We start from the raw sequence: 24,365 nt of genomic DNA, 5'->3' as shown, positions 1-24,365 counted from the left end.
TTCATGTCCTGGTATGTAATAAAATTGCAAACTGGTTAGAAAAGTATTTAGAACACAGCGAGCAGACAGCACACAGATCCATCTAGAAAAGTAAAGAACTGGTGAAAAAGAAAGAAAGTTAAGAATAATAAAGGAGAGAAACCATACTACTGACTTTGGTGGACAAGTCATTTCACTTGAGAGCACCTTAACTGCAATCATCTTGTTTTCCAGAGATTACGATTGGTTTAACAAAAGACAAAGGAAAAGCAGCAGCGCCCAATTAGTGGGTACTATGCTATAATGAAGGCTGAACAAAGAATAGCAGCTAAGCAGTCAATGAAACCAAAACTGTAAATCTGTGCATATGTTTAACCATTTCTATTGCTTTCAGTTAAATGGCATGAAGACAGATAACCTAGTCTTCTAAATTTTACATTTGTTTATCCATCTTTAATACTACAATTTATTCAGATACCTAAAAGTTACAGATATCCACAAATGTGAAAGAGCATCAGTACTAACCCAATAATATTCCACAAATGTGACAAAAGAAAGAAAAAATTATTTTCATAAATGAATATAAATAAATAAGTCCTTCAAACAAATGGCCATAAAAGTGCCAAAAAGTGTGCTTTGTCTCTTCTTACTGAAGACAATACAGTTACACCATAAATCCACCACCAGAGTGAAAGTGCAGAACCCACTCCTTTCAGAACATCACTCGCCGAACCCAATTGCCATTCATTCTCATGAATGGCAATATCGCTTAATGATGATGGAATTCCAACTCGGATGTCCAAAACACAACCTCAAACTCCTTTAACCAGTTCTCAAGTTAGTAAACACATGCAGAAGAAAAAGAGAGAAACACTGGTGTAATACTTCAAATTACCAACTTTTTATCCCAAGAAAATCACTCACATTTAAAAACGTATAAAATTAGCTCATGACATGAAGGTGGCATCAGGTATCACTCTATAGCGGTCTTACCACCTCCAGCTGGTCTAGATGGTCGCTACGCTACTGCCACATCCTGTCCGGATGTCACATCTAGTTGTCACATAGCCATGCACCAACACGTTTCATCATATCCTACTTTGTCACGGGGTGTGGTTACATGACTCACTCAGCAACCCGGCTTTTGTATCATCCTCCTCCTCAACCTAAACCATTCATCAGCCACTCTACTTACTATTGAATGTCAGGAATAGTGAGCCACAGAGGAGCACTTGCCGGGACATTATCTGTCTGTGCCCTTAACCCCTAGTCTGCCATTTTATATTGAATTAACATGTATAGAATGTGAAAACATCTAGCACTTTACTAAAAAATTGAGAGTAGCAGCTTAAACTAATTAGTGTTGTCTCTAACAGGTAACATAACACCACTTGCCGCCCGCCCAAATGACGGCGCATATGACGTCATATGACGGCACACCAGAACAGCCTCTCTCACGTGCCCGCGGGGGCGTGCAGTGCAGCGATCGTGGCCACGCCGTGTTGCTAGGACACGGCGCAACCCCGATCTTGGTAAAGAGCCAATGACATGGCTCATTACCCATGTGATCGGCTGTGTCCAAACACAGCCGGTCACATGTAAATGAGGAAGTGTCGTTTATCGGCTCTCCTCGCTTTACACTGTCAGAGTGTGTGGCGAGGAGAGTCGATCAGCGGCTCCTCCTCAAAGGGCAGCCTAGGACAGGTAATCAGGGCACTGATCATCAGTGCCCTGATTACTTTAAAGTAAAAAAACGTGCCCATAAGTCCCCCCAACCAGTGCCTATCAGTGCCCACCATCAGTGCCCGCAATCAGTGCCCATAGGGCTGCCAGTCAGTGCCCATCAGTGCCTGCTCATCTGTGCTGCACATCAGTTTCCATCAGTGCCGTCCATCAGTGCCCATCAGTGTCGTCCGCCAGTGCCACCTATCAGTGCCCATCAGTGCCACCTCTCAGCAGTGCCAGGACAAGGTCATCGGGTGCCCAGGGTGAAGATGGCAAACTGTGCCCCCGCCCGCCCCCACAGTGTAAAGAAAGAGTCAGTGTCATTTTAAAACAAGTAAATACTTAAAACAAATTAAATTAGGTTTAATTCAATAGAAACGGAGTTTTAATTATATGTATTTTTATTAGAGGCACTTAGAGTGCTTTGAAAAAATAATGCAGCAAATGTAGGGGGGGGGGGCTTATTAATCACTTCAGCTCTAAAGGATTTTACCCCCTTCCTGACCAGTTTATTCTTTGCTAATTAGAACTGTGTTACTTTAACTGGTGTTTGCGCGGTCATGCAACGATGTACCCAAGCAAATTTTGTATAATTTTTCCCACACAAATAAAGCTTTCTTTTGGTGGTATTTGCACACCACTGTTTTTTTTTTTTGTTGTTTTTTTTTTTTTTAGCTTTTATTGTATGAACAAAAAAAACCTAAAATTTTGAAAAAAAAAATGTTTTACTTTCTGCTATAAAACATCCAATATGAAAAAATGTTTTTCTGCTAACTTTGGTAAAAAAATAAATAAATAAATAAGTGTATATCAATTGGTTTGTGTGAACTCTATAGTGCCTACAAACAATGGGATATATAAAGGATTTTTTTTACTTATACTAGTAATGGCGGAGATTAGCAAGCTATAGTGGAACTAGTGATAGTAACACTAACTTACACTTTGTGGGAACTGACTAACTGCCACTGACTTCACCAGCGACATTAATACAGTGATTAGTGATATTATTATACATAATATATATATATATATATATATATATATATATATATATATATATATATATATATATATATATATATATATATATATATATATATATATACATATGGGGTAATCAAGGGGTTAATTGTGTGCCTAACAATGTGTGCTTCTTTTTACTACTAATCAATTTGTTTATTTGCCCTGCTTTGCAGGGAAACGAAAAAAAAGTGATTATTCGCTCTGTAAAGAGCCCTGTATTGATTAACAACACAGGGCTCTGGGCTGTGATGTAACACAGCTGGTTATCAGGTCACAGCCATGAATCATTGGTTGGGATCTGCTGACAGACTCCCGCTGTGTCAAATCACAGGGGAGTAGGTAGGTGGAGGCATGTGTTTGAAATCCTGAAACAGGCAGTTACATACGGGTACGAAACAGTGCCTGTAACTGCCACCTGTTATATCAGATTACCGCTACCCATCAGATTGTGTAATGGAAGTGATGTTCCGAACAAAAAATACTTACTGCGCATGCGCTATGTGTTCCACGCCGCTATGGGTTCCAAACACTTGATTATCTGACGGGTAGCGGTAATCTGATAGAACACCCAAGCAGACATCTTACTACACCCAGCTATATCTTGGATTTCAGAGTAATTTTAGCAATAAAGTGAGCGTATATAAATAAATATAGAATATTGATATCTGTGTTGTTGTTTGGATGTTTAATTTTGAAAGCATTAAGGTTTAATGTAGAAAATATATACAAAGTATATTCCCTGTGCCAAATATAGAGTAGCCAATAAATATGAAAACTGAAGAGACAATATAATGATAAAATTGATGATAAAATTGGGTGAGATTTGATTAAAAGAGCAGCTGCTGTAAAAAGTAGATAAAATGCCAAGGAATGGTCTTTTTTTAAAAAAAAGGCCAATTACAGCGCTTGCTGTCTCACTATTGTTCTAAAATTTACCAATAAATACTAATGCTTGTAAAGTGCTTAATATGTCTCCATAACTACCACTTTAAGCAAAAAACCATGTTTAAGAAACGTGAAATTAGATGTGATAAATATTATAAGACATTGATATAACAATGATTAATAATCCAATAAAAATAGATGACTGTTATTGAATTAAATAAATATGTAATCAGTGCTAAAATATATATATATATATAAAAAGTCCAATAATCGTGACTGGAGCTCAAATAGTTAATGTCCTCAGTGAATATCTATCCATACAAAGTGCAAGTGCTCTGGCTTGATCGTTCAAAGATGCTTGATCCAGTTTTAAATAAGGTGGGTCACTTACCAAATGACGTGGGTCTTATGTATCATATGACACTAAGACCTTTCAGGCTTTAGTGGCCCCCTGGGCCAAGTGGCTTTTCCCTTATAGGTAGTCCTCTGGGCTGGTGATGGCTCCTCTGGACTCCAGGATAAATTTGGGTGTATAAACAGGAGAGAAGAAGAAATGCTCCAAATGGCGTAATAACGTTTTAAAATTGTCTATTTCCCATCCCCTTCCTAGCCGGAAGCTAGCCGTGAATCCGCGAGGAGGACGTGCAGCCCGCACCGCTGACCACCAGGGATAGCGTGTATGATATTTTAAGTGGAATTAAACCCGATGGATGGGAAATAAACAATTTTAAAACGTTATTACGCCATTTGGAGCATTTCTTCTTCTCTCCTGTTTATACACCCAAATTTATCCTGGAGTCCAGAGGAGCCATCACCAGCCCAGAGAACTACCTATAAGGGAAAAGCCACTTGGCCCAGGGGGCCACTAAAGCCTGAAAGGTCTTAGTGTCATATGATACATAAGACCCACATCATTTGGTAAGTGACCCACCTTATTTAAAACTGGATCAAGCATCTTTGAACGATCAAGCCAGAGCACTTGCACTTTGTATGGATAGATATTCACTGAGGACATTAACTATTTGAGCTCCAGTCACGATTATTGGACTTTTTATATACAGTGGGTACGGAAAGTATTCAGACCCCCTTAAATTTTTCACTCTTTGTTATATTTCAGCCATTTGCTAAAATCATTTAAGTTCATTCTTCTTCCTCATGAATGTACACATAGCACCCCATACTGACAGAAAAACACAGAATTGTTGACATTGTTGCAGATTTATTAAAAAAGAAAAACTGAAATATCACATGGTCCTAAGTATTCAGACCCTTTGCTGTGACACTCATATATTTAACTCAGGTGCTTTCCATTTCTTCTGATCATCCTTGAGATGGTTCTACACCTTCATTTGAGTCCAGCTGTGTTTGATTATACTGATTGGACTTGATTAGGAAAGCCACACACCTGTCTATATAACACCTTCCAGATCACAATGCATGTCAGAGCAAATGAGAATCATGAGGTCAAAAGAACTGCCTGAAGAGCTCAGAGACAGAATTGTGGCAAGGCACAGATCTGGCCAAGGTTACAAAAAGATTTCTGCTGCACTTAAGGCTCCTAAGAGCATAGTGGCCTCCATAATCCTCAAATGGAAGACGTTTGGGACGACCAGAACCCTTCCTAGAGCTGGCCGTCTGGCCAAACTGAGCTATCGGGGGAGAAGAGCCTTGGTGAGAGAGGTAAAGAAGAACCCAAAGATCACTGTGGCTGAGCTCCAGAGATGCAGTCAGGAGATGGGAGAAAGTTGTAGAAAGTCAACCATCACTGCAGCCCTCCACCAGTCGGGGCTTTATGGCAGAGTGGCCCGACGGAAGCCTCTCCTCAGTGTAAGACACATGAAAGCCCGCATGGAGTTTGCTAAAAAAACACCTGAAGGACTCCCAAGATGGTGAGAAATAAGATTCTCTGGTCTGATGAGACCAAAATAGAACTTTTTGGCCTTAATTCTAAGCGGTATGTGTGGAGAAAACCAGGCACTGCTCATCACCTGTCCAATACAGTCCCAACAGTGAAGCATGGTGGTGGCAGCATCATGCTGTGGGGGTGTTTTTCAGCTGCAGGGACAGGACGACTGGTTGCAATCGAGTGAAAGATGAATGCGGCCAAGTACAGGGATATCCTGGACAAAAACCTTCTCCAGAATGCTCTGGACCTCAGACTGGGCCGAAGGTTTACCTTCCAACAAGACAACGACCCTAAGCACACAGCTAAAATAACGAAGGAGTGGCTTCACAACAACTCCGTGACTGTTCTTGAATGGCCCAGCCAGAGCCCTGACTTAAACCCAATTGAGCATCTCTGGAGAGACCTAAAAATGGCTGTTCACCAACGTTTACCATCCAACCTGACAGAACTGGAGAGGATCTGCAAGGAGGAATGGCAGAGGATCCCCAAATCCAGGTGTGAAAGACTTGTTGCATCTTTCCCAAAAAGACTCCTGGCTGTATTAGATCTAAAGGGGGCTTCTACTAAATACTGAGCAAAGGGTCTGAATACTTAGGACCATGTGATATTTCAGTTTTTCTTTTTTAATAAATCTGCAACAATGTCAACAATTCTGTGTTTTTCTGTCAGTATGGGGTGCTATGTGTACATTCATGAGGAAGAAGAATGAACTTAAATGATTTTAGCAAATGGCTGCAATATAACAAAGAGTGAAAAATGTAAGGGGGTCTGAATACTTTCCGTACCCACTGTATATATATATATATATATATATATATATATTTTAGCGCTGATTACATATTTATTTAATTCAATCACAGTCATCTATTTTTATTGGATTATTAATCATTGTTATATCAATGTCTTATAATATTTATCACATCTAATTTCACGTTTCTTAAACATGGTTTTTTGCTTAAAGTGGTAGTTATGGAGACATATTAAGCATTTTACAAGCATTAGTATTTATTGGTAAATTTTAGAACAATAGTGAGACAGCAAGTGCTGTAATTGGCCTTTTTTTAAAAAAAGACCATTCCTTGGCATTAAGGTTTAATGCTGAGCAGTGCAGGGTGCACCTTTATGGTCTCCGCCACCTGCCTACTGTTGGCGTCCAGCTTCTTTTAAAATGTAACATCAAAACAGCATCACAGATATCAATATACTATATTTATTTACATAAGCTCACTTTATTGCTAAAATGACTTTGAAATTTAAGACGTAGCTGGGTGTAGTAAGATGTCTGCATGGGTGTTCTATCACAGTGGTCCTCAACCCTGGTCCTCAGGCCCCACTCAGCCCAGGCTTGCAACATAACTGAAATACATCCCAGGTGATATAATTTGCTGCTCAGTGATTGCAGTACTCTAGTCTGCATCTCCCCAAGGTAATACTTAAAATCTGGCCTTTTAGTGGGCCCTGAGGACTGGAGTTGAGGACCACTATTCTATCAGATTACCGCTACCCATCATGGAACGCATGTTGGAACACATAGCGCATGCGCAGTAAGTGTTTTTTGTCAGAACATCACTTCCATTACACAATCTGATGGGTAGCGGTAATCTGACAAAGCGCCATCAAGTTGCAGTATATGTACTGCGGCGGGTTGGCAAGTGGTTAATTACCAATGGTATTTGTAATATGCAGCATGAGGGGTAATGTATTGCCACTAGTCACTGATGCATAATTAATACATTAACCCTCTCATGCTGCATATTACAAATAACATTTACAATTACCTCTCCCCCAATCCAAACAGTTAAATTAATCTGCAGATGGCAATCTGCTTACTTGCTGTGTGATACACACATGTTTCCTCTTCTTCTAGATCGCACTCGCAGGTCCCAGCTCTGACAGGCAGCAGGCTATTCTCCTCCCCCATCCCGCCTCCGGCCAGCCTCTCAGTGACCTCACGCCGGGCGGGGACTAGGAAGCGCCTGTCAGGCAGAGAAGCCTGACTATCAGTCCCCATCAGTGCCGCCTCATCAGCGCACATCAGTGAAGGAGAAAAATTACTTATTTTCAACATTTACTCACAGAAAATAAGAAAAACCTATTTTTTTTTAGAAATTTTCTGTCTTTTTTCTTTTTTTTTTGTAAGAAATAAAAAACCCAGCCGTGATTAAATACCACCAAAAGAAATCTCTATTTGTGTGAAAAAAATGATAAAAATGTTGCATGGGTACAGTGTAGCATGACCGCGCAATTGTCATTCAAAATGTGAGAGCGCTGAAAGCTGAAAATAGGCCTGGGCAGGAAGGGGGTAAAATGGTTAAGTCCTGAATTTTATTGGACTACACTATCCATCCATCCATCCCCCTGAAGCTTTATACTCTCTAAATCTCAATTCAAAGCAAATACCATGGTCCAAGGGTGATTTGGATGAGTTTTAATATCAATCTTACCAAACATGTTTAATACAGACATTATACATGATTCAAATATATATAACAAAACCCCACTGTAAAAAAAGAACCAAATAAAATATAAAATTCTAAAATTATATACAAATACACTGCCTTGAAAAAGTATTCATACCCCTACAATTTTCCACATTTGGGTTTTTATGTGATTGACGAACACAAACTGTAAGGAAAATGATAAATGGTTTTCAAAATGTTGTTCAAATAAATATCTGAAAAGTGTGGTGTGCATTTGTATTCAGACCCCCCGAGTCAATAATGCTGCCACTACCATGTTTCACGGTGGGGATGGTGTGTTCAGGGTACTGTGCAGTGTTAGTTTTCTGCCAAACATAGGGTTTCGCTTTTAGGCCAAACAGTTAATCTGACCAGAGGACCTTCTTCCACATGTTTGCTGTGTCCCCCACATGTGTCCCCCACATGGCTTCTCACAAACTGCAAATGGGACTTCTTATAACTTTCTTTCAACAAAGGCTTTCTTCTTGCCACTCTTCCATAAAGGCCAGATTTGTGGAGTGCATGACTTATAGTTGTCCCTATGGACATATTCTCCCACCTGAGCCTGAGGATCCTACCCACCGGAGCCTTCAGAGTCACCATGGGCCTCTTGGCTGCTTCTCTGAATAATTTTCTCCTTGCCTGGCCTTTCAGTTTAGTCGGACAGCCATGTTTTGGTAGGTTTGCAGTTGTGCCATACTCTTTCCATTTTTAGATGATGGATTGAACAGTGCTCCATGAGATGTTCAAAGCTTGGGATATATTTTAATAATCTAACCCTGCTTTAAACTTCTCCTCAACTTTATCCCTGACCTATCAGGTGTGTTCCTTGGCATTCATGATGCTGTTTGTTCAATAAGGTTCTCTAAGGCTGGCCATACACTATAAAATGTTCTTATTTAATTTTATTTAGATTTACCTTCAACTATATAGTGCAAGGGCCTGCCTGACTGCCTACATGTTGAAAGTGTTTAGGTTTGATCTCATATTATATTGTTTTGGTAAATCTAAGGGAAAATTAAATAAGAAAATTGTATGATGTATTGCCAGCCTAACAAACCTCTGAGGGCTTCACAGAAGAGCTGTATTTATACTGAGATTAAATTACCCACAGGTGTACTCTATTTACTAATTAGGTGACTTCTGAAGGCAAATGGTTGATTTTAGTTAGGGATATCAGAGTAAAAGGGGCTGAATACAAATGCACGCCACACTTTTCAGATTTTTTTGTAAACAATTTTGAAAACCATTTATATTTTTCTTCCACTTCACAATTATGTGCCACTTTGTGTTGGTCTATTACATAAAATCCCCAAAAAATACATTTATGTTTTTGGTTGTAACATGACAAAATGTGGAAAATGTCAAGGGGTATGAATACTTTTTCAAGGCACTGTAAACTTAAACCCATCTGACACATTGTATCCTAACTTAGTGATAACTAATAAAACAACTATTGCCAAGTTTAATATTTAAGCCCTCTGGAGACAAAGTATGTAAAGTGTAAATTAATTTTGTTTCTCTCCTAGAGAGGTCCCTTACCCTATTTAAACCCCTCCAGGAGGGAAGCACCCTCTTCACACTCCAAAATTGAAGCGAGGAGATAGCCCTAGCATGGACATGCCTATAATAGTCTGAAACACTATAATGCCTATATCCTTTAAAGATTTTCTGTATATGCTCACCAATTCTCTTTTTAAGAGTGTGTTTTGTGCATCCTATATACATTATATACTGCCTGTGTGGGTTAGTGCTATTATCAATTGTTTAGTAAAGTGCTAGATGTTTTGACATTGTATTCATTTTAATTCAATCTAAAATGGCACATTATGGGCTAAGAGCACAGACTGATAATTTCCAATCAAGTGCTCCTCTGTGACTTACTATTCCTACATTCAATAGTAAGTAGAGTGGCTGATGAATGGTTAAGGTTGAGGAGGAGGATACAAAAGCCAGGTTACCTAGCCATGCAACCACCCCCCGTGACGAAGTCAGGGCGTAGTTACGCGGCAACCAGATGTGACATCAGGACAGGAAGTAGCAGTGGCCTGGCGGCCATCACGATCAGCTGGGTGTCATGAGACCACTATAGAGTGAAACCTAATGCCATCTTCATGTTGTGGACTAGTTTTATATGATTTTAAATGTGAGTGATTTTCTTTTAATAAAAAGTTGGTCATTTGAAGTATTACACCATTACACCGTTTTTCTCTTTCTTCTGCATGTGTTTACTAACTTAAAAGCTGGTTAAAAGAGTTGGCAGTCGTGTTTTAAACTTTGAGGTGGAATTCTATCATAATTAAGAGCTATTAGGAGTGATATTCTGAAGGGAGTGTGTTCCTGCATTTATGGTGTATTGTCTTTGGTGAGAAGAAACGCAGCACAATTTTTTGGCACTTTTATGGACATTTGTTTCAAGGACTTATTTATATAGGAAAATCATTTTTTGTTTCTTTTGCCACATTTGTGCTAATGTGGAATAATATTGGGTTAGTACTGATGATCTTTCACCTTTGTATACATTTTGATTATGAAGTAGCAGCAGTGGTTAGTATTATACATATTGGTTTTGGGATTAATATTACTTCAGAGTGCGGTGAATTTTTTATATATATTTATAAAATTACACATGTGGATTTCAATTGGTTCAAGATATTGAATGTACCTGCCTTGGCTGATCAAAAACTTGGTCTTTGTATAAAAATGTCCACTGAAATCATATACACTGATCAGCTATAAAATTATGAAAGTGAATAACATTAATTATCTTGTAACAATGGCACCTAAAAGTGGGTGGGATATATGGCTAGTTGACTGGGTCAGGGCAACTCCAGAATTGCAGCTCTTGAGGGATGCTCCTGGTCTGCAGTGGTCGTGACCTGCCAGAAGTGCTGCAAGGAAGGAAAACCAGCGGACCGGCTACAGTGTCTTAGGCAGCCAAGGCTTTTTGATGCACATGGGGAGGGAGGGCTGGCCTGTATAGTCAAATCCAATAGAAGAACTGCTGTAGCTCAAGTTGCTGAAAAAGTTAATGCTGGTTCCGACAGAACGGTGTCAGAACACACAATGCATTGCAGTTTGCTGCGTATGCGGCTGCATAGCCGAAGACCAGTAAGGGTGCCCATGCTGACCCATGTCCACAGCCAAAACCACCGACAAATGGAACGTTAGTAACAGAACTGGACTGTGACGCAATAGAAAAAGGTGACCTGGGGTGATGAATAACGCTTTCTTTTACATAATGTGGATCGCTGGGTACGTGCGCGTTGCTTACCTTGGGAAAAGTTGGCAACAGGATGCGGTATGGGAAGAAGGCAAGCCGGATGAATGCAGCGTGATGATTTGAGCAATGTTCTTCTGGGAAACCTTGAGTCCTGCCATTCATGTGGATGTTATTTGGAGTCCATGCCTCAATGGTTTAGGGCTGTTTTGTTCATATTGTGGTCATATTGTTATGGCTGTTCAGTGTATACTGAATCAGTAGTTAGCTGAGAGGTAACATCCATAAATAGTACCACTATCTTAGTTAATGTGGCGCAAGATTCAAGTTCAAAATTACTATATCTGATATATGTACTTAAAATAAATTATGCAGGTCTAGAAATCCCATAGTTTGTACTTAAAGCTGTGGGATGTTCAATGATGGCAAGATACAGTTCACTGCTTTGCCAGCATGTAACAATATTGAAGAAAAATACTGCTTATTTCAGAGTATAATGTTTTTGAATTAGCCTAACTGATATATATTCAGTTGTCTCAAAGAGAGGCATAATTCATCACATATTGAGGAGCCTACGAAACAATTGTAAATTCACTGACTTACTGAAAGTGGGGCCTGGGGTAAAATACAAGCTCTGTCTCACTGATCTCTACCCATGACCTTAGCTATTAGGTATTCTCTAACTGTTGCTCTCACTGTCTGTATAGACATCAAAGTGGGAAGCTTTCCAAAACCCTTTCACACTTATCATTGGCTTATTAAGCCTCACTTAAACTCATTCACATATAAGTGTATACAGGCTCCTTTCACCTAAATGTACCCTTATGCACACCACTGAACCCTTTATAGATGCTAACAGCTTCACTTTTGTGGCAGAAGCAAGTATCACAGGGGAGATTGCAGAAGGAAATATAAAACTTTTAGCAACGCCAGCCTAAAGCTTTACAATCAGGGACTGGCAGGTTCGGTATGCCATACTTTGGAAGATACAGTAAGTTAAGATGATATCTCTGTTAGGAAGCTGCTATTCTACAAAACACATAGAAAATCGTAATTTTACATTTAAAAGGTCAGAGAATGAGAGCAGTATGAGACATGCTTTGCTCCCATCCTCCAGGACTGGAGAGATTTTAAAAACTGCATCATCTCCAATAAATATGCAAAAATATAAAAAAATAAATAACTTTAAATGAATTTATTATATTTAATAATGCATTTGAATTTGAAATTTGAGCTATTAAAAGCATGGCACTACATATGAAAAAAAGAAAACTGTAGATGGTAGCAGTGTTCTTCTGCATGCTTAAAATTTAAAATTTTGGTCACGAGAGCCTCCAGGCTGCATGTGATCACTGCTGTATGTCAAAACTGATTTACTGATCAAATGATGGAGAACTACTCTGATCAGTTCCTGATCATCAGTGTCTGTTACCATGTCAAGTTCTGTCAGCTAGCGCTCATATAAAAAAATGTTTACTAACCTGTGTTGGGGAATTTCAATATACATATTGTGGGTGGGAAAGGATTAAAAAAAATTAAAAACAAGGGTGCATTTAAAATGCAGCAGAATGACAGTTCCCATGACCAAACAAAAAGACACCGTTATGAAGCAAATGGTGTGCTATAGAAATGTTAGCAGACTGTTAAAATGAAAGAGTAAAAAAAAGCAATGAGGAACGATAAAGAGAGCTACATCACAGAGTTTTCTCTGCAGGCCTTGGTGTGGGACAACCTAGTGATTTATAGTTGAGCGCAGACATCAATATCCACTCTGGAATAAATAAGCCCCTATATTTATGAAATTGATGTCCAACTGATCCATTTGGCATTTAGTCATGCAATGGTGTCCCCAATGTCGATTAGACTCTTGGTATTTGGTTAATATAGTTAAATATAGTAAAATATAATAGTACAGTAAAGGCATCTAATTTTTTACATACAATATTTGCACAGCACTGTAATATACTTTTTTGCTTTTACAATACATGGTGATATAAAAATAGATGATGACAGATGTTGGGCTAGGTACTCTCAAGTGAAAAAGTCACAATCTCCATGCAGAAATAAAATCTTGGATAAAGGCAAGAGACGGAGAACAACATACCCATCTTGAGAGGTCACTAGGCTATTAAAGTAAAAAGAAAATCATAAAGTAGATGTTAATTTGATAATTCTGCAGTGCATTTTAAGATCACAGAGTGATGAAATCAGTATTCTTTAAAATAAAATCATTGTTCCTTGCAATAATTTAAACTGATATGCAGCAACAGAATGCATGTAACTAATAATAAACAACCTAAGATTAATTTACAAAAGGAACAAAATGAATCCCATTTGATACAACTATCCATTTCCTGTGGTCCTATGTTTCCATTTCTAGGAGTGCCAACATGCATAAATGTGGTAGTGTATTCCGGTGCACATAAGCCTCAGTCCTGTAATGTGAGGAGTGGGGAAGATCTGTGAAGTGACTTGCTCTTTCCAATATAATCATATCAGTGTAACCTGATTTACGTAAAACATAAATAAATTAATTAAAAAAAAAAAAAAAAAAAAAAAAAAAGGACCATGGGGGTAAATGGTGTAATAAACACTCCTACCATTTCCCCTCACACCAGACTATCACTCAACATGTCACTTACCATTAATTAATTGAAAATGGCAAAGTCTGAAAGTCATTAAATAGGTACTACAAAGATGAAAAACTATGTTTTTTCCAAGGCAAATCTTTTTTTTGTCAACTTTAAAATTCTAGATTCTACTTACAATAGTCATTAAAAAAAATAGAACACTTAGACATACAGTAGGCTCTATCATTTCCCCACTCAATTGAAGACTAAAACCTTTTGCCTAAATATACACTTCAAAATGTCATATATTGTCATGATAAGTATTTTAGCTTTTATTGAATTGCATTTTGACATTTACTGCGGCCTGGCATTTTTTCAGATTTTTATGGAATGTGTTTTAATAGATTGGTCAGTGGATAAAGATTTGTAATGTGCACCAAAACTCTGGTAAAATTAGCTTATAACACCTACTGCCAATAATACAGCATTTTAATATACGTGTACTATCTTCTAGCTTATACAGTACATGCGCAAAAGCAGAGAACTTTGTTTACAAGCAGAAACACATTTGTTGGTGAGGAAAAAAAGGACACAAAAATGGGTTTTTGTTACACATATTAGAATAGGCATAGGAGACACTAAACAATTAAGAAAGAAAATATGCTGTGCATAAATGCATATAATACATTAATAAAATCCTGCATTCTTAAATTTAGCTCCTACAAGTTAATGTGTATTGACCATAATTGTTCATTGCATCGTTGCACTAAATACGTTTAACTGTTTTTACCTATGCAGGTAATATAAAAGCATGAAAGCATTTTCTAATGCAACAGAAACCTGCTTAAAATATATATACTATACATATTTACCATCCTTCCTCTTTTCATGGGATAAAACAGTTCTGAAAGTAATAACTTCTTTTTTCTTACAATACTTTTTGCTAACTATAGAAATCTCTGAATAATGGTTGGAGGAAAGCTTGTGGTTAAATATATATGGTACTTTCATGCCACTTCAAAATCTAATACATATAGGATATATATATATATAAATCAAAGATCATATAGGATATCCATGCTAAAACGTCTAAATTACAAATAAGCAGCTGCTTAAGCAATCTGCAACACTATTAATTTAAAGTGAAATTATATTCCCACTAGCCACGCATTAACCCAAAACAAACATATTAAAATATAAATTAATCAGTGTCATAAACATATACCTACAGTATGTATAAATGAACAAAAGTCCAAAAACGTGCACTGCAATAAATCAATTAATTAGTGCCAAAAAGTCCACAGAGTAATCAGGGAATTAAGTGATCTTTGGTGTTAGAGTCCCGTGCTGAGTAATGGGTCACCGCAAAATCCACCACCGTTTGGAATCCACACCCTTATGCTAGGCAACTCACCCCATACTAATGCCCACCATCTTCATGGTTAGGGCCCAATGCGCATAATATATCAATGTAGCAAAATCAAGGAATCCTCCTCAGACTGCCCCTGCGTGTCACCTCTTCCTCTGTCAGATGTATATGTAAGGAGAAAAAAGAGTCCACTAGTGCAATACAGTTTGATCTTTTATTAATTAAAATCAAGCCCAATATAATTGCACTCACATAAGATAAAACAATATTAGCGCATATAGTTATCTAGAGGGTCCGAGGTATTCCTTCAACCCCCACCCCTTTGACAAAGTTGGATGTGATGAAACATGTGTCAGGGCGCTGCTACACGACATACTGGAAGATAGTGATCGGGTGAGCGAAGGCACTTTCTGAAGGTCCGTTGCGCCATCATGGAGGTGGTAAGGACTGAAGGAATACCTCAGACCCTCTAGATAACTATAGGCGCTAATATTGTTTTATCCTATGCGAGTGCAATTATATTGGGCTTGATTTTAATTAATAAAAGATCAAACTGTATTGCACTAGTGGACTCTTTTTCTCCTTACATATATATCTGACAGAGGAAGAGGTGACACGCAGGAGCAGTCTGAGGAGGATTCCTTGATTTTGCTACATTGATATATTATGCGCATTGGGCCCTAACCAGGAAGATGTTGGGCATTAGTATGGGGTCAGTTGCCTAGCTGAAGGGTGTGGATTCACAACGGTGGTGGATTTTGCGGTGACCCATTACTCAGCACGGGACTCTAACACCAAAGATCACTTAATTCCCTGATTACTCTGTGGACTTTTTGGCACTAATTAATTGATTTATTAGAGTGCACGTTTTTGAACTTTTGTTCATTTATACTCAGGTATGTGTTTATGACACTGATTCATTTATATTTTAATATGTTTGTTTTGGGTTAATGCGCAACTAGTGGGAATATAATTTTACTTTAATTAATTGTTGATCTGGTTTAAAGCCGCAGCACTGTATATGTGTGTTTATAATATTTGAGCACCATTTATTGGAGTACATTTTTTTTTTCACTGGGGTGTACTCATAATTATTAGCGCAAGAGTTTTCCTTTCTTTATATTTGTAAATCTGTGACACTAGATGCAAGAATTGTGATAAATATATGAAGCAGCGCTATAAAATTGAACTCAATGTTGTAAAAACACGAAAATTAATCAATATAATGACATCAAACTTATCAAAGTGAAAAACGTATATAAAGAAATCATACCAAATTTCTAAATAGTGTCCTATACCAGCCCATACACAAGGGTTGAAAAAGAAAAATATATGTAAGACAAGAAAGTTAAAAGAAAAAAAATCGTCCACAATTCACTTGCTCCACCAGTGTCGCCACAATTCATAGTGCTTCCACCACCAGGTGACACCAAGTATTAAAGCCTCTTACAGGATCCTGTGGACCATCATATAGTATGGTCAAATGCACGTGTTACATCTCCTTTTGAAGGGAAACTCAAAAGCGCCAAACGTGATCCAGTCAGGGTTGGTTCATCAGCAGGATGAAAAATAAAAAGCATATATGCCCATAGTATAACCCATAAAAAACATTAATTCAAAAAATAACAAGTGAAACTTGCAAAGGGAATCGCACTAAGCAAATCCTTGGGCAATATGTTTTAAAAACTGGCATATAGCAATAAAAACAAATACAATTACTCTCCCAAAAAGCAGAAAGCTGTGTGGCTGCACCAGACTCTCCCGCTTGTCAACAAGCATGCGTGATTACCAAGTGTCGTAGCCACGCCCAGCTAGTTTTGTCAAAAAGATGATGTCAAGGGAGGACTGGCTTACACATCATACACCATGCTAGACATTTTTAAATGCCTGCTAATAACCAGGCAACCAACACAGACTGTGAAGTGCTTGTTATTATAATGCAGTACATCTGAGAGAAGGGAAACAAAGGGAGTTATTGAAAAAGCCATCTTGTAGTGTGAAAGTATTAAATGGCAGAAGAACTCCATCTAGTGGGAAAGCAACATATTACACTGATAAAAAAATTTTTTATTTAAAATGAATTAATAGAAATGTTATCAGATTAACAGCCTGCTGCTGTTGTTTGAGCAAAACTACATATGAACATGAGCATAAATATAAAAATTGATCATTGTAACCAAAAAAGATTATATAATAAACACATCCATAGGCCTAAAACCACCCATGCCTCACCCATTTGTGAATGCAGAGGGCATATACAGAATAATTATTAATACCATCAAGGGAAAAAAGTGGTAGGTCAGCTATTATTTATAAAGCAGTTCATGTCCCAATCAATTTTCATGCCAAAGGGCACATAAGTCTTCAGGCTGTATATTCACTTTGTTTCCAAGCAAGAAATTTCCCTCCTGGTATTACTGCCTTTCCAGTGTGGAGAAAGTTTATCGATGGCAAAAAAGGTAGTACCAGTAGGGTCTCTACCATGGCATCTAGCAAACTGTTTAGGCACACTATGATTTACAACACCTGCCCTAATGTTTAAAATATGCTCTTTCAGACGGGTTTGTTTTTTATTTATTGTCCTGCCGACATATTGGTAGCCACATGGCCAAATTATCATGTACACAACATTTTTAGTGTCGCATGTAATCAAGGAATTCATTTTATAGGTTTTGTAAGTCTGATTGGATGAAAATGAGTTCATTTAATTTAATTTTCCTTCCCCTAAATGCATTTATCCTATAAACCTTGCATCTACAAGGAATGCCCAATTATATTTTCAAAATTAGGTGCCCATCCTTCATGGGCCACCAACAAGTCCTCTCTAGTTCTAGAAGCCACCTGCTCAGTAGCTACATCAAGTTCACTTCTATTTTAGCCTTTTTTCTATTAACCTGGACTTTATAGTTTGAGATTGGACATACAAGTCTTACATTTTTGAGCAATTTCTTAGGTGCAAAAATTGGCCTTTTCGGAAATGCTTTTAGCCATAAAGGAGGATGGCAACTTGTATGATCCAGATAGGAGTTTCTGTCAGTTTCTTTAAAATAAGTAATAGTTGATAGACCTTCTACTCCCACCTTGATGGTTAGATCAAGGAAATTAATCTGGTCAACACTGGCTTCGCAATTGAGAATAATGCCCCGGTTATTGGTATAAGGGCACAAATGAACTCTAGCAAAGAGTCCCATACCAGGAGGATGTTGTCTATGTACCTGCCCCAGAATATGAGACGAAATCCTTGGCGTAAATTTTACACCCATTGCAACCCCCCATTTCTGAACATAATATTGATTACCATAGAAAAAATAATTATGTATCATAGGAAAATTTTATAATTCTAATAAAAAACAAAACTGTTCCAGGTGTAAGGTGCTATCTGTATGAAGAAAGTATTTAACAGCACTGAGGCCTTGAGCATGGCCTTGTGTATAGTGAGGTTATGTCAGCCATAGCCAACAGATAGCCTTGTTTCCATTCTAAACTATTCACTATATTAATTACACTTGATGTATCTTTTAAATATGAAGGTGTATTAACTACCAAAGGTTGCAGAAATTCATCAATATACTTGCCTATGCGAGAGGTAATGGAGTCTATCCCACTGATAAAGGGCAGCCTGGTGGGCTATGGAGATTTGTATGGACCTTAGGGAGGTAATACATCACAGGTACCCGTGGAGCCAGGGGGACCAAAAACACTTTCTCTTTTTTATTAATTATACCATCCCTAAAACCCCCTTCAATAATATTTACCAAAGGTTTTATATATACATTAGTTGGGTAACATTGTAGGGGGGGCATAGGTGTCCATAATAGAAAGAAGATGATTCATTTCTGCATCGTATGCATATTTAGTGAGTACAGCTATGCCCCCCCCCCCCTTATCCGCTGGTCTCATCACAATGTCAGTTCTTTGGCCAAATTCAGTAAACCTTTCTCAGAATGCAAATCCCTAAATCTATTTTTAACACTAGCTTATCTAAATCTTTGCAAACAAGATCACAAAAAACAGAAACACAAGGAGCAATGGCCTTGGGGGATCAAACAAAGAAGCATTAGAAAGTTGAGTATGTCTAAATCCATCAATCAATCCCAGTGTACACTGTATGGGGTTGGTAAGCATATATCTCTTAACATTGATTTTCGTAATAAACTTTTTGACATAAATAAATGTTCCAAATTTGTTAAGTGATTTTGGGGGAGCATGTTTTAGCCCCTTACTCAACACCAACTCCTCTTCCCTAGAAAGACAGGTTCCACTGGGATTAAAGCTGCCTGAGCAGGCTAAGTTCTTCTTTTTTAACCTCTGCCTCCTCCCCCCTCGGTCTGTCTCTTTGTTCATTTGGCTTTTTTTTCTCCCAGCGTAGGTGAAGAAAAAAATGCGATCCATCATTAGTTCTGTTAAATCCTGGAAATTTCCTATATCCCTGAGGTTGTCTATGATAATAATCCACTTCTGGGGTGTGAAGTGGATGTTGTATCACAATATTCTGTTCCCCATAGGGGTCATATTCAGTGTTTGGTAGAGGGTAAATTCTATTAGCAGTATAAAACTGTGGATAATCCCTCCTTGGGGGGGGGGGGGGATGTAAGGACATCCTGACCTTGATTGTTATATGAGTTATATGGGCAACCCCTCATATTCCCACGTCTCGAACCCCTAGGAGTGGAGTACTGGGTATTATTACTATATCCTACTCTTGGTGTGCAACCATTGAGGTACGTAGATCCTCCAGGAATTGTTTGGTAATTATTGTTAGGATAGGTTTTTCAGGGACATGCCCCTTTACATATTGTTTGTTTACCATTATCAGTGGGATACACTCCATTACCTCTCGCATAGGCAGGTATATTGATGAATTCCTGCAACCCTTGGTAGTAAACCAGTTGCCGATTGCTGCCACAGTTTAACTGCGGCAAAGTGGCTTGGCTGCGCGAACCAACGTCACTGTACTACGTTCACACGCGGGGCTAGGGAGCGTTCCCCTCCGCCGCCCCCACAATGTTCTGTTTCAGTTCAGAACCAATCAGTTATCAGGTCCAGGCCAATGATTTTTGGCCTGGACCTGGTGATTGGTTCTGACCAATTGCAGAACGTCCTGTGCCTGTGTAATGTAAACACAGGCACAGGAAATTATGCAATATTCTCTCCTCGAGCCCTTTTCGGTTCCAGCGTGAGAAGAGAGAACATCAACTGTGAGTACACAAGTAACTACACTGACACCAGTACACATAGGCACACATTTAACCCCCTGATCACCCCTCAGTTAACCCTTTTATTCCCTGTCACAGTGTACACTATATACAGTATACAAATAAGTTACTGATCACTGTATTAGTGTCACTTGTGACTTCAGTTAGTGTAAAAGACAGTGGTAGTTAGAGGGAGTCCCAGTTAGGTTTAGGGTACCCGCCATATATCTCATAATAAAGATTTAACCCCTGATCACCCCCAGTTACCCCCTCATTGCCCTGTCACAGTATCACTATTATAGTGTATAGTTTTTTTTCTGATCACTGTATTATTGTCACAGGTGACATCAGTTAGCGTTAACATTAGATAGCGTCAATACAGGATAGTGTCAGATTACCCGCCGCAAATTTAGTAGTATATTGTAACCCTTTGATTGCCAGTGACACACACACTACACACCTCCATCACTAGTATAATGTCTGAACGGACATCTTTGATCTGATCAGAACTATACTAGTGTCCCCAATAGTTTAGTTTAGTGTTCCCAAAAAGCAGCGTTAGCAGGATCAGCCCCGACACCTGCAAGCACCTGCGTTTAGCCCCTTCACCCCCCCCCCCCCCCCAGAAATGCAGAATCAGCAGATTACTGTCACTTCCAATACACAGCACACTAAACTGCAGCGTTAGCAGGGTCAAGCCTGATCTCTGCTAGCAATAGCAGTTACATTTTTTAATAGCGGTTCAAACAGTCCTTGATTTTTTACCTGTGAATAACACTAGGTACCTATAAATGTATTGGCCAAAAAAGAACTTTACGATAAGTCAAAAATCCAATTTTCTCTATCGTTCATTGACGGACGCAGTTCCTGATGCATATCAGTAGGGACGTCCCAAAGCAGTGCCATAAAATGAGGGGTGGGAACAGCAGAAAAAAAAAGTCTCTAAGCTTAAACATAGCCAACCAGACAGCATAGGTCTCATCAGAACAGCATGATGAGGCCAACCTGAAACAAACAAACACCCCCAAGGAAGGTCAAAAGCCCTCCAAACAGCAGCCAGAAAAACTTTGCAGCCAAAAGAGGCATCTGCAGATGCCAGCACATCCACCCTATAAAATTTGGGAAAGGTGTGAACAGACGACCAGGTAGCCGCCTTGCAACCTGAAGCCCAGATGCCTGTATGGCAAAAAGCCCAGGAAGCACTAAGCGCCCGAGTAGAACACGCTGAAACAGGGAAAGGTAGGACCTGACCCTTAATTGAATAAGCCTGCACCACTGTTTGTCTGATCCATCTGGAAATAGTCGCAGCAGATGCAGTCAGCCCTTTTTTTCAGCCATCTGTGAGTACAGAGAGCAAATCTGACTCATAAAAAAAACTCAGTAGTCGCTAAGTACACCTTGATTGCCCGAACTATATTCAGAGCATAGAATGCACATTCCTTAGGATTTTTGGGCTTAAGACACAAGGATGGAACACTAGAAACCACTTTCGGAAGGAAGGATGGATCCGGATGAAGTACCACTTGTCTCCACGAACCAACATATATGGAGAATGACAGGACAATGTTGCCAGTGCTGACACCCTGCGTGCAGAAGTGACAGCCACCAAGAAGGCCACCTTCCGTGATAAGATAGGCAGGGGAAACCCCCGAATACTTGCAAAAGGAGGTTTTTGAAGAATTGACTGCACCAGATCAAGGTCCCCAGTTGGTGACGGAGGTTGCACCAGAAATACCAAGGGTCACACCCCCTGGAAGAAGTTACGCACCAGGGAATGGGCGGCCAACAGCCTTTGGAAGAAAATTGCCAAAGCCAAAACCTGACCCTTGATAGTACTTAAGGCCAACTTTTGATCAACTTCCCGTTGAAGAAAAGTCAAGATCCGGTAAGAAAAGCCAAGATCCACCAAGTAAGAGCAAGGGAGAATCCAAAGAGACTCACAACACACAATATACGACAATGATAAACCATCCTGGAAGTCGCTTTCCTCGCATTAAGCAGAGTGGGAATCACTGAAGCAGACAATCCCCTGTCCTGCAGCACCTGGCTTACAACTGCCAAGCCGGCAAAGCCAGCGACTGCAAAGCAGGATGGAAGATTGGCCCCGAGAGGAAGTCTCCAAGGAGCATCTGCGACTAGCCTAACCAAGTCGGTGTACCAAGCTTGGTGAGACCAGTCTGGAGCCACGAGAAAGAACAGAATCCCTTCTGCCTTGATCCTGCGAAGAGGTCTTGGCAGCAGCTTGAGAGGAGGAAGGCCGACAGCAGCTGATACTGACCCCATGGAGCCACCAGTGCATCAGCCAGAGGGTCCCGGGAGCAGGCCGGGGTGATCCACCTGCTAATTTTCCACACCTGAAATGTGAACAGCAGAGAGAGCTGGAACAAGGATTGAATGCATACTGGACAGCTGCAGGTGCCCGGTTCAGGGAACTAGGCAAAGCTGGATCTCTCTTAGCTCCCGGACATTGATCAGTAACCTTGAGTCCTCCAGGGACCATACTCCCTGAGTAGAGAAATTGCCGAGGACTCCCCCCCCCTTGGGCATCGGGGACCGAAGCCACCAGATCAGGGACTCCCTGGTCACTGGGCTCCGCCGGATTAGAATGTCCCAAGAGTATAGATTCTAGATCCATGAGAGAAGGATTGCCTTCTGGAGGATCCTCGAGAGGGATTGAGCGAAAGGGACCACCTCGAAAGACGACACCATCAGTCTCAGAACTTGCATGCAGGTTCGAAGGGACAACCATGTGCTGGACAGCAACGGCTGAACCGCAGCCTGAAGTTTCAAGAGTTTTCCCGGAGGAAGAAACACCCTGGCTGAGGACGGCTCCAAAGTCAGGCCCAGATAGTCCAGTCTCATGGAGGGGACCAGGGACGACTTCTGAAGGTTCAGAACCCACCCAAACTCCTCCAGAGTTCCTTTTGGTGACTTCCAAATTCGTCGTCAGCACCGTAGGGGACTCCGCACGGAGAAGCAGATCAGCCAGGAACCCAGGACGGATACACGCCACTGTCGCAACAGTGACAGGACCAGGGCCAACACCGTAGTGAAGACCCGAGGAGCAGAGGTGAGACCATAGGGTAACGCCACAAACTGATAGTGATCCTCTCCCATGGCAAAAATGGAGAACCCGTTGGTGTCCTGCCCATAACGGGATGTGAAGGTAGGCATCTCTGATGGAGGCCAGGAATTCCTCTGATGTAGGGAAGCCACCCTCATGCGAACCGATACCATCTTAAATTTTTGATTCGCACTGAACCATCCAGGGCCATTAGGTCCAGCCTTGTTGACTGTACTGCAACATAGAGCGCCAGCAAGCAATCCGGGGACAGCCGTACAGTGGAGGAAAACCTTACTGGAGAAACTCGATCGATCAAAACTTAATCTTGCTACTGGACCGCATGACCTCTTTAACCCAGCTGTCTGGGATTCGGGCCAACTGCAGGTCCGAGAACCGTTAAAGACATCCCCCCACCCCATATATGGGTGAGGACGCACCTTCAGGCCGAGTAGGCCTTGTCTGCAGGTCTGGAAAAAAACAATCTTTGTTTGTCAGACCAGGGTCGCTTGGAGCCACCCGCGGAAGTCTTGAAGGACTTTGCCTCATCGACTGTCCTCGAGGGAGGAAGAAAACGGTTTGTGAGCCTGAAAAGGAGGGACCCTGCCTGCGATGAGGGTCCTTACCCTTATTAGCCTGTGGAAGAAAAGTACTCTTCCCCCTGTGAGACCCATATATAATGTCATCCAGGGGTAGCGCCAGACAGGCGATCCCCCTGGAAAACGAGATCTGTTCAGGCCCTTTTAGAAGTATGATCCGCAGACCAACACGTCAGCCAAGTACACGCCGGATAACCACTGCCGAAACAGACAGGTAACCCAAAAAAGGAGCCGTGTCCAGCGTGGAATCACAAAAATATTGCAGCCCTGCACAAGCTGGTCCAACAGCTCCCCCCAAGGCAGGAGGGACTTGTTTCTCACCAAGTCACAGCGTTGGAACTCCGCCCATCAGGCAGAGTCTGCGTGGCAAGGGC

The 24,365-nt window shown here is 40.3% G+C and overlaps 1 protein-coding gene across 7 annotated transcripts in view; it reads right to left on the bottom strand.

Annotated features, from left to right (window-relative positions):
• Nucleotides 1–24,365, bottom strand: part of LOC309569543 (ryanodine receptor 3) — a 1,308,933-nt gene that overhangs the window by 1,010,969 nt on the left and 273,599 nt on the right. For 3 of the 7 annotated variants that reach the window (XM_082275412.1, XM_082275410.1, XM_082275413.1), the window contains exon 4: nucleotides 13,302–13,322. The exons of the other annotated variants lie outside the window; for them this stretch is intronic. In XM_082275412.1, coding sequence (XP_082131538.1) covers nucleotides 13,302–13,322 — 21 coding nt within the window. The remainder of the gene's footprint in view (nucleotides 1–13,301; nucleotides 13,323–24,365) is intronic. 7 annotated transcript variants of the gene reach the window in all.

Source organism: Pelophylax lessonae, assembly GCF_965119305.1.
Source record: "Pelophylax lessonae genome assembly, chromosome: 13".
NCBI lineage: Eukaryota > Metazoa > Chordata > Amphibia > Anura > Ranidae > Pelophylax > Pelophylax lessonae.
Note: the sequence above shows the minus strand (reverse complement) of the source record. Positions and strands in the feature narration are given on the sequence as shown.